Source organism: Takifugu flavidus, chromosome 2, assembly GCF_003711565.1.
Source record: "Takifugu flavidus isolate HTHZ2018 chromosome 2, ASM371156v2, whole genome shotgun sequence".
In the NCBI taxonomy this organism is placed as follows: Eukaryota; Metazoa; Chordata; class Actinopteri; order Tetraodontiformes; family Tetraodontidae; genus Takifugu; species Takifugu flavidus.
Window position 1 is genome coordinate 12,853,292 of NC_079521.1, and position 11,232 is coordinate 12,864,523.

The window sequence follows — 11,232 nt, forward strand, 5'->3', positions numbered from 1 at the left end:
GCAAGAGGGCACCATAGTAACAGTTTAATTACTATTCTACAACACATGTTGGATGTTGCTAAATATGAATTATTAACAAGAGTGTTATCTCAGTGGAGATGAAAAATTAGAACTTTTTCTTTTCTTTTGAGAAAATAATTTATTTAGGAACACAATAACCATATATTTATATCCTCACAGATCACGCACGCCAACATGAACATTCAGCGTTTCGTACAGGAGTACATCATGACGTGTTCCTTTACACAAATTATTCTTTTACCATTAGTGAGCATTAAAACACAAAATTAAAGGTGCATGATGGTGTTTGGCTGCTTGTTTGGACCAGCAGGATTTCCAAAGTTAAACCTCTTTAATCCTCCTTGTAATGTGTTTCTAGATTTGTGTTTTAACTTTCTCAATATCAGGACATAATTCCTAGGAGAAAACGAGGGGTGTTTAAAGCACTGGGTTACAATAAATACAGGAGAGCACATTCAAATATCATTTAAAAAAAAAATCTCCACATTCCATAAGAAAACATTTGGTTCTGATGGTGACACTTTTTTTTTTTTTTTTTTACAACCAAAAAATTCCTCCCTCAATGTTGGTTATTACCCATTTATTTTCCTTACATGTTCCCTTAGATAATGGAATATACACTTTTATATAATCATTTGTTATAAAGTCAATATGTTTGGGTTTTTGTCAGAGGTGGTCATGTGACAGAGTACAAAAGTGCTGAACTCAACAACACATTAACACAAAAATATAGAAACAATAAAAAATGCACACAAAGACTCACAAATATTGCAAAATAAAAGAATACATCCAAACCCGCATATTGTGCAGTTTGCAGGTGGCCAAAAAGTAGTGCTGGTGTCACTATTTTGTCCAGACTTTGAACAGGTCAGAATTGTTTCAAAATCTTTCAGGGAATTCAGAGCAGAGTGCCCTGATGGACAGGCTGTTGTGGTTCTGCCTCTCCTCTCATCCAACAGATTGAGACAGCAGTTCAAACTACTCTAGCTACGTCTTTTTTAAAAAAAAAAAAAAAAAAAGCCCAGAAAAATAGGATGTTTTTTCCTCCTGTTGAGGTGGCAGCTGGCACCAAATCTCTGTGACCCAGGAGGAGTTTATGGGAGGATGATAAGACTTTGCTGCTGGAGCAGTGAAACTTTCCCAGACTGCACAAATTCACTGCGTAATGAACCCTTATCAATAACGATGAATCAATTGAACGCCATTTTTAAATCTTTTTCAGCATTAGAATGATATTAAAAACAAAATTATAGACTTAGCAGAGAATATCCTACCAAGCAAGCTAATTTAAAGACAATTAAATCCCCCAAAGCTGATTAAACTTTAGAGCTTAAACTTTCTATTAACAGTGTTACTTTGGATAAAGAGCCTGAATTTAAATTAAAATCTTAATATTCTTTACCATGACTGCTTTTACAGGACTTGTCTGGATATGCTCAACGCACAACATAAACACAAGTGTATCAAAATCCACCTTAATAAAACAACATTTGGCTGGCGCAGCCTCTCCTGAAGCACCGGTATGAATGTTATCTCACCAATTCAGATCTTCCATCTGTCTGATCACAGTGCTGCAGATCTGAGATTACTTGGCTGGACTGCAGGATAACTCACATCAATGCGACTCAGATTAGGAAGTCTACAAGTATCATTATTGCGGTATTGTTTCAGCAAAAAACAAGTCCAGACTAAAGAATAAAGACATGGACTCAGTGCGGTCCATGAAACCAACGGTTGCTTTCTGAGCCCTCCTGCTTGTCATGCCTCACGGTTCAGAAAGCCAAGGAAAACCTTTACAAAGATGGCAACACGCGAGACGATTGGAGGCGTTTCCAGGGGTGACAGATTTGTGCAGAAGGATCTGGAGACTTGGGTGAACCTGCAGCTGATCAGAGGCAGATAGACCAAGAACTCGGGAATGCTGGGGGCCATCGTGTTCTTCATCATCCATACAGAGATCTAAACCATCACTAACTCCGATTTGACTTAACGGGGCAAGACAGGTAAAATGGGGGTAAAGTGCTGTAAATTAAAGTAAGGGAACAACTGCTGAGATATCCACGGATCCCCTCTGAGGGTAGAACGCTGCTCATGTCTGAGAGGCACTGACCACAAGTGCCAGGAAGAGTGTTACTGGAAAAACAGATGTGTAGTAGGCCTAATTTCCCGCTTCTACCAACAGTAGATAATTCACCCAGAGAAACAGGCAATATGATGGCTGACAGACCCAGTACAGTCAACTGGACTCACACTTACTTAAACACAATTAGCACATTTTCCCATCAGGGGTCAGGAACTCATCCACACCGCATCTGGGTTACACACATACACACGACTAAGCTGCTGTGCTGGTTAAGACAGCAGATCAGGCTGAACAGCCTTGGCGGTGAAAATGCAGTGAGCTTCTTACAAGTGCTTCAGCGGGCACCGACAGCAGCACAGTCCTTGTTTACAGTAGTAGGAGGCTTTTTGTGTGCTCTGTTTTTACTAGGTAACTCTAAACTGGTGCTCCTGTTTGGACCACCATCGCGTTTGGTCAAGAACCCCGTTAGCAAAGGATCTGAGACAAAGAAACATTTTAAAGTCTTTAGAAGGGAGAGAGAGAGAGAGAGTAAAGGCAGCCTGTTGTTTACGTTCCCTAACATACTGTAAGGTGTTGGTGATTACAAAAGTCACTTATGCGCAGCGACTGAGAAACACGGCCCCCTCTGTGCCTTTTTATTCACACAGATTAACAGCGAGGTATCCTGTTTCCAGCCCACGCTGCGGGTGCAGATTTGGAGCCAGAGTTCCACCACTGCAACAATGTGTGTCCAGAAAGTTTGCGGCGATGCCAGAAGTCTCTCTCAGAACAGCGGGGGAAAGGAAGAAAAGGCCTGAAGAAAGTGCAAATGGGTGTGACAGGACTGCTCGCCAGCATCAGAGCAGAAGGCAGAAAAGAAAACGCCAGTGTAGGTTGGTTTCAGGCATCTCCACGGTGCCGAGACAGCCGGGGGGAGAGTTGGAAGGGAGAGGAGTAGGGGGGTTAGATGCAGAGGTTTACGCTTTCTCGGTTGTGCAGGAGCTTTTGGTGCTCAGGTCCGTGCTTTGGCATGGTGGTTTCTGTTTCTCCCACTGACACATGGCGTTGGCGTAACCCACAATCACCTTGTCCATCCAGGTGAGGGGCTGAGGGAAGAGCACTGCACCCTCAAAGAAGCCCAGGTGGCCTCCGTGGAGCGTCAGGGCAAAGACCACATTAGACTTCTTTGCTAAAGGATGACACAGTACACACAGAGCTAAGGCTTCTGCATAGTGTGACTAGTCTAGGATCTGATATACCAACAGAGATCATTTCAAAGATGGACCTGGCCGGGCTTTTATGGTTAGCATGGGTGCGTTCTCATATCAAACAGATAACAGCATAATTCACCCTCTAGCAGCTTTATCTGTGGCTAAAGTGATATGACGGAAGATCTCTAATCTGAATGAAGAATTCACTTGTGTTATGTAGGCTTGGACTCAGATTAAAATGTGCTGAAACCTCCCCCCCACACACACACACTTGGGCTTCACCTTAAAATGTTCCTTTTTAGATATATTTACAGCTTTTTCATGTTTTCTTCTGAGCAGCTTTGCGTAAAACTTTAGTTGATGCTCATAATCAATTTTTTTTTTATTTATTTTTTTTTACAGTCCCAGAAGCAACGAAGGGAATCCATTATAATATTGAAAGCCAGATTGGTCTAGTCAAAAAGAACCGGATCTCATCCTGTGTTAGTAGGCGAGCCTGATGTAGTGCACCAGTAAATAAGAGGCCAGGGGAATGTGTCTCAGAGCTCTTTCAATGACAACAGCTGAGCTACACTGAGGCATCTTTGCATGTTCAGAGGCGCTGACTCAGCAGGTATTAAGTGACAGGTGGAGACCGAATGGAATTGGAACAGCTGGTTCTCTTGAGCAGCATCAAATGAATTCTTTATTTTTTGCCCAGTGAAATAAACAATCAGCTCAGCAGTTTTAGGTTTCTTATTTGTTTGTTTTTGTGGGGTGATGTGTCTTTCAACTGAGTCACAGATCTGAATTAGACACCAAATCCTCTTTACAGTAAGAGTTTTTTCTGGAAAGACATTTAGGATGGCGCTGATTCTGATTTACAGTAATAATCCACCCACAAATACCCTTACATGAGGGATTTTCCCTTCCTAAAAAAGGTGTGAGTAAGTCTAACTATAGCACTACTGCAGAAAAAAATAGGCTTCACAATCACTAGAATATATTGCGGAAATGTCCCTGATCCATTCCAGTGAAGAAATAAACAAATTCTTATTAGGAAAATGCCATAACCAGTATTTTTTATATCCTTTCTAATAAAACTGAACGTATTTCAGGATCCTTTCACACTGGGCTTCAGTGCTGCTATGACACACCCCTTTAATTACCTGCTAGCGTGCGCGGGATGGCGAGCAGCGAGTCATGAACAAGAGGATCGTCTGCAGAGTTGACGAGCAACAGTGGCACCTTCACCTGGTAGAAAAAAGGGATTGTTATTACACACACACACAGACAAAAAGACAGGAGAAAAACAATGTGAATAGACCCAGATGGAAGCTCTTACGTTGTGTATATAGTGTACACAGCTCTCCTTCTCATAGTACTCTTTGAGAGAGCTGTGGCCGTGGAATTTCCTGATGACACACAAAAACGTTGTTTTACTTAGGGGACATTTCAGATTCCACACATTAAATAACTTTGACTTTGTTGAACATGGATGGAGATGCACAAACCATCCGCGGGCAAAACAAAAGGGAAATAGGCGCCGCGGTGACTGTTCCTTCTTACCTCATGATGTTGTCGTCGATCTGCATGAGGGACGTGGCCGTGTAAAGCCGACTGAGATCAGCATCTATTGTTTTCCCTGAGCTGCCTCCAAACAGACTGTGCCTGTAATGTTGCCACCAAAAAATCCATAGAATTACACGCGCTTTATATAACATGACACACATGGAAAAATACTGTCAGAGAATTCATGAATTGCGCTTCCTATGTCACTGTTTTTACCTTCAAAAAATAAGTGTCACTGAGAGAAAAGTGGGAGGTCAACAACACTACCTGTGTGAGAGGATGATTTTCTTCATGTTGTCGGCCATGAGAAAATTATAGAAGCGTCTGAACTGATCCCACTGCAGGAATGTTTCCTGAGCCCTGAGGGAGGAAGACAAACACAATGTTATGCAGATGTCTGCATTCCAAACAAGACAGTAAACTGTCCCTGGTAATCCATGGGACAAAGGGTCTCTGCAGGAGATTGACGCCATTGTGCAGCGCCTGTGAGAGGCTTTAAATGTGTCATGATCAGAGCCACCCCAGACCCCCTGACAGAGGTCAAACACAACTATCATGTGTAATGTTGAGCATAAAGAGAGATAGCTGCTGCTCCATGACAAAGGGGCCAGTTTGGAGAATCAATTTTGACTGGGGGGGGAAAAAAGGGACTCTCCTGTCCGCTAAGACACAGTGGCTGTTGTGCCAGTTCTGCATGCTCCAAGATCTTTGGTTAAAAAAAGGCTGCGTGAGTAACACAGTCTATAAACAGAGTCATTCAGGGTGTGACATTCAGGTGAGTTCAGTACATTGCAGTGATATACGAGGTAGAACATTGAGCCTGAATATAAAGCACCTGCCACAAAGACAAGCTCTCAAACACTGACGGACTGTTGATTACATTTAAATGTTATTTTATAACAGGGTGATTTATGAATCAAAACTGAAAAAGAAACATTAGCTGAATGCACAAATGTGGCATGAGATGCTTGGTGGACTGTTATGGAAGTGCTATTCATTTCTGGGCATTGGCTCTGATAATATGATGAGCTTTAATCTTGCCAGAGAGGCTGACCCACCTGAGAGCGCTGTACCCCTGACAGATGCTGACACAACATAGCACTCTCTCCTGGTTCACCATGTTCTCCCCCAGGAACTTGCAGACAATGTTTCCGCCCAGACTGAAGCCCACCACGATCAGCTGCGTCTGAGGGTACGTCCGCTTAATGTAGCCAACCATGGAGGAAAACTCCCATGTGCAACCTGAATGGGTGAGATAAGAGGTGAACAACTGATATATGACACCGGGGAGGGACAATCAGCTGCTCCCAGATCAGCAGTTCCACTGAAGGTGCCTTTGGCTCAGGGTATCAAGGTTGGGTCTGACCCTTTCTATTTAATTCAAGGTGCTTTGCCTTTTGATTGTATATCTGGGATCAGTATGGGTCTATATTGTTTCTTTATTAATTAACTGGAATTGAATTAAAATGAAATACTTGTTTTTGCTCAACTCATACAAGCTCTTCAGCCAGTGATGTTCTGTTCAGAGAGAATCTCACCATAGGTAAACATGCGGGGAGAGGTAAGTTCGATGTTGGGAAGAGCTCCTAGGTGGTTCAGCACAGCACAGCGGTACCCATCCTTCTGAGCATAATCCACAAATGTTCGGATGTAATGCTTCTCACTATGGTTACCGATACCAGGGCATATCACCATGGTGATGTCGGCTGGAGGAACAGGCAGATGGGTTGGAGAAAATGTTACAAGACCGTACGACCGCGGTTCAGACAGTGAGACTAAATAAGCCTGCAAACTAACTAATCAATTTAAAAGGAGCAGAGCAGATTACTGTCAATCCAATATCAAGTATCACAGCACTCATTTATGCTGAAGCAAAACAGGATCTAAAAAAGGCTTCATTTCAGTAAAGAGTCTAAAGCTTCCCGGCAGATCACAGGATCAGGCTTAAGTCATAGGTCAGCTAAGGTACCGTATTCGGAGCAGGAAACTACCATTTCTCAACAATTGAATTACACACAGTTTATTTAAAAATCACTTAGATGGGAGTCGTTTGTGTTCTGATAACTAAACTGGAAATCCTTTGATATTAACATTTATATACGGCATTATTATGCTTTTCATTTGGCTGTCCAATACAGTTTATAAATCTTTTCCATTCAACGCCATTCCTGCATCTTTGATATGGCAAGAAAACAAAGTCATCAGGCAGAACATAGACTCCACATAAGTAATCACCTCCTGTTTGATGGTTCCCCATGGGCTCAAAAAGGTCAAAGGTGGCAGTGGCCCCATCCACCATAGGCAGGTACATTCGGACTCCACTGGGATTAGGTGAGCTCACTCTCCCAAGTTTTCCATATAGTGCCGTCTGTAGGTGTCCGCTCTTACCCCACAGTAAGGGGGGAATGTACCTGGAAAACACAAAAACCGACCCCTTTATTTAATCTATTTAAGATTCGACAGCAGATAAATAACCTGTTTTTCTGAGCAGAGTGGTTTGGGTTTTGAAAGACACCAGGGATCAGACGAACAGTCCAACACATGCTTTGCATACAGAGTCACAGTTTTTGGAAATCTGCTTCATGCTCCAAACTGAGAACCGTAATTCACGTCAGTCTGTTGCTATGTTGTGGGGAGGTATGTGACGCCTGTGTGCTGACACCTATGTAGGAGTTACTGCAGCTGTGGGAGTCAAGACACTGCATTACGTAATATTCTGCTGAACAATGTAGTATTCAATGTTGCACCTCAGAGAGAATCATCCAAGGACATAAAGCTCAGATCTACAGGAAATAACTGATGGATCTCAACGCTATCAACATAAAAACAATCCTTCAGATGTTTAGCTCCATTAATTTACAGAACAGCGCTGTACACATAGGTGAGAATGCCCTGTGAAGCTGTGGAGGCAAAAGTTTAAAGAATTCAATTAAAAAAACTTTTAAGAGCAGCTGCGCAAACTGGTCACATTGTTGCGCTTTGTAAAAACATGTCTTACATGCTTCAGTTATGCAAGATCCTTTTAGCTTTTGCAGCTAGATATGTTGATAATAGAGTAAAGAGAGGTCCATCATAAAAAATTCCAGTGCAAACAACATCTCAATACACAATTCAGAACACTAAAATACATAAACATTAAATGAACACTTGAAAAAATGAAAACTTTTTGCCTTGTGTTTACTGAGTTCTCTGGTTCCAACAATTACCACATCCAGAAGTTACACGCTTAGATAACGTACATGTCGGTCTACTTTCATTTGGCGACAGTGTAATGACTATGAGCAAAAACTGTAAACATTATGAAAGCTGTTGTTTAGAAGTAGATCTGCACTGGTTGCAGAGCAGGAAGAGGAAACATGTGTTGTTGTCATATGGACTGGAGATAAACAATAAACAAGCAAAAACCATAGCAACGCTTTTCCCTCAATAAATACAGTTTAGCATAAATACAGTTTCGGCTGTCTCATCTGCCAGTTATATTAAATGTGTTTTTTTAGGTACCGTACATAAAATCTGTTATGAGACAACCTTGAACTAGACGCCGTTATTCCAACGCAAAAGAAAAACAAGCTTCTGTTTGGTGAGGACATTCCAGACCGAAGTTCAGACGTTTGGTTTCAGGCATCCACCAACCGTGTGTTGAGCAACTTCTTGTTCTCTTTAACTTTAAAAATAATCTGCAGCATATCAGATTTTTGCTGGCTCACTTTAGTAAATAAAAAGCTGTATTAGACACTTAAACTGCAGAGGGATCTTAAATCTTGCCACATGCCTTTGATTTTCCCTGTGAAATTAACTGATGTTATGTAACACAACAGGATGACGATATGAGGCAACGCAGACACCGCATGAATGATGCAGTGCCAACATCCACAGTCCCGACAAGGTCCACGACTTCAATCATATCACACCAGGTCATGTTGACTTTACAAGCAAACTACTGCTGCACAGTGGATGGAGTCCAAACAAGACAGACCAGTCAAGTAAACATGCTATTGTCCCAAAATTCCCAGACGCCACGGCTAAAAGGCTGAGGACTCAATAACAGTTACAAAAGCAAACTTGTAAGGCTAAAGGAAATCCTTTCTGCAAAGATGAAACACCCTTATAATATCCAGAGAACACGGCCAGAACTCAACTCACCTCAACTTAGCTAAAGATGACAAAAAAAAGCCTCTACTTGCAATGCAGGAGTGAGAATGAAGCTACCTTTGGGATGAACTTGAAACCACACCCTCACAGCATAACTGAGGTGAAAGCCTAACAGTGCCTTTGCAAATATGTGGTATGGTCAGCAAAAAAACCAAAAACAACAACAGACAAACAACATCCTCCCCTGCAGCAGGACAGCATCTCCATGGTAATATCTCATTGACAGACACAGAGCACAGAACTTACTCTTTGGTCAGCTGAGGACAGGACTTAAGAAGGAACCGACTTAGGGGCGTGTCCTGGTAGGTGAGGTCTGGGGGGGCTGTGGGGCTCTTGAGGTTTAGGCAGCGGACTATGATGTAGAGCACCGTTGCCACCGCTGCCATCTTCATGCCGTCAAACATCGCTGGCAGCTCTGGAGAGATGGTGTAGGCGTCCGACTCGCGGTTGTTCATGATTATTCTGGAAAAAAAATATGAAAAAGCTTACATTTCAATCAAAATATGAACAAAAACGGAATGATTCCTAAAAGAAAGATAACTGAAAGAAGAACGTGCATCTCAGAAACTCAATAAAGCAAAAAAAAATGGTTTTGTTGGTTCACCTTTTTGGTCCCTAAAACGTTGTATCCAAAGATCTGCGGGAGTAGACACAACGTCCGTTACCACAGCAGATATATTGGGTGAAACACTGATCACTTAAAAGCAAAGCAGCAATTAGATTATGCCAAACACACACAACATACCTCAAAATGGTATAAATTCTACCAGAAGACCAAAACAGGAAATTTAAAAAAGGAACAACTTCTTTAAAAACAAAGAAGGAAGTTCTATTCTCAATGATAGAAATAAAAGTCCCGGTAGGTTCAATAAAAGAGTACCTAAAAAATGAAAAACCTGTGGATAGGGATTCAAGAGGATAAAACTTCAAACCCATGAAAACATTTAAACCTACATTTTTAGGTCCCGTCCGGTTTAATCAAGCCTGGTGTCTGAAAACCTGAGGTCACAGTGATGAGGTCAAGCCTAGAGAAAAAGACAAGCCCCAGACTTTTTAGAAATATAAAGAATCCACTGATTACCGACAGTTCCCCAATATAATGCTATACTTATAAACTCTGCATTACATAACCCTAAAAGCATTCTGACTCTCATGCACGTCTCAATGACAACGTTCCATTAAAAGGTCTGCTTGTACGGTTAAAAAGGTTGTCACGGGAATGTAATTTTGTTTTAATGCAGACTGTCAACTTGACTATAACTATATTACCAATTGTAATGCTAATAGATTTCACTGACGTAGGCCCTTTACTCTCGGTCACGACACACAGCGATGTTAAACAACACATAAAATTATGGCTATATGGCTAGAAATATGTATGCTTTCTTTTTTACTGACAGCAATATTAATAATAAAGAAACCTGTGTAAAATCTGTCCAGGAATAGGCCAATAATAGTCGCAATGCTGTTCAATCTACGGGTCTAGAAATTTAAAAGCATATTGCCTTTTACATGACCCCATGCTATTTGTTGCGTAATATATTGCTTACTGATTCAACGAACAGACGCGGAATAATGAGCAGAAGTAATGTTATGTACTGATCCATTTTTCCTGATAATCATCGATCTTGTTGATGAGACAGCGACATCTTTGCACCGCGTTAAAGCACCAGACAGCGGCCAAATTTGCGGTTCACTCACCTCCAGCTGAAGAAAAATTAGTCAACACCGGGCTGCTGTGACAGTGGCAGACATGTTCAAGCTGGTGGCATGGTTCGTGATTGTTTTACGGTCCTCTAAACCATGTCCGACAGGTACGACGCCCTCTGGTGCGGAGCTAACCACGGCAGCAACATTAGCGAAGCCCTAACGTTCCCACTTCCCGGAAGCTTCCTCAATTTGCATGTCAGCCTCCCGATTGGTCAAAGAGGCGGTCACGTGGGTGCCCGCTTCAGATGAAACGCCCTCTTTCAGTTCCAGTTTGTCAGCGTTTTACGTTTATATTGATTGTTACGTATTTGTTTGTAATATATTTTGATATTATTTGCGTACAATTATTTGTACGCATTTGACGCTTCATGAATTTGTCAGAGCGCAAGCTAAACCAACCAGTTTACGTAACATTTCAATTACCAGTGGGGGTGTAGCGTTAGCATGTTGCAAGTTCATGTTCGTTTCTTCATCATATTTTTGTCGTTAGTTTTTGTTACTTGTTCTTTGTTTAAAAAATCATAA

General features: G+C 41.7%; 1 protein-coding gene across 1 annotated transcript; it reads right to left on the bottom strand.

Annotated features, from left to right (window-relative positions):
* Window positions 1–113: 113 nt before the first annotated feature.
* LOC130517379 (monoacylglycerol lipase ABHD2) lies at window positions 114–10,889 on the bottom strand. Its single transcript, XM_057019209.1, has 12 exons — window positions 10,699–10,889; window positions 9,952–10,022; window positions 9,602–9,634; window positions 9,244–9,459; window positions 7,081–7,256; window positions 6,384–6,551; window positions 5,904–6,087; window positions 5,113–5,205; window positions 4,843–4,944; window positions 4,619–4,688; window positions 4,443–4,527; window positions 114–3,272 (listed from the first exon to the last, which is right to left on the bottom strand). Exons 4-12 carry the CDS (start codon window positions 9,450–9,452, stop codon window positions 3,061–3,063), a joined length of 1,299 nt encoding a protein of 432 aa, XP_056875189.1. The 5' UTR covers window positions 9,453–9,459; window positions 9,602–9,634; window positions 9,952–10,022; window positions 10,699–10,889; the 3' UTR covers window positions 114–3,060.
* Window positions 10,890–11,232: the final 343 nt, after the last annotated feature.

Coding starts and splice junctions, on each gene's coding strand:
- LOC130517379 (XM_057019209.1), bottom strand. CDS start 9,452: ATGAACAACCGCGAGTCGGACGCCTACACCATCTCTCCAGAGCTGCCA. Junction 6,552..7,080: donor GGGGAACCATCAAACAGGAG/GTGATTACTTAT, acceptor CTGTTCCTCCAG/CCGACATCACCATGGTGATA. Junction 4,528..4,618: donor GTGTACACTATATACACAAC/GTAAGAGCTTCC, acceptor TTTTTCTACCAG/GTGAAGGTGCCACTGTTGCT.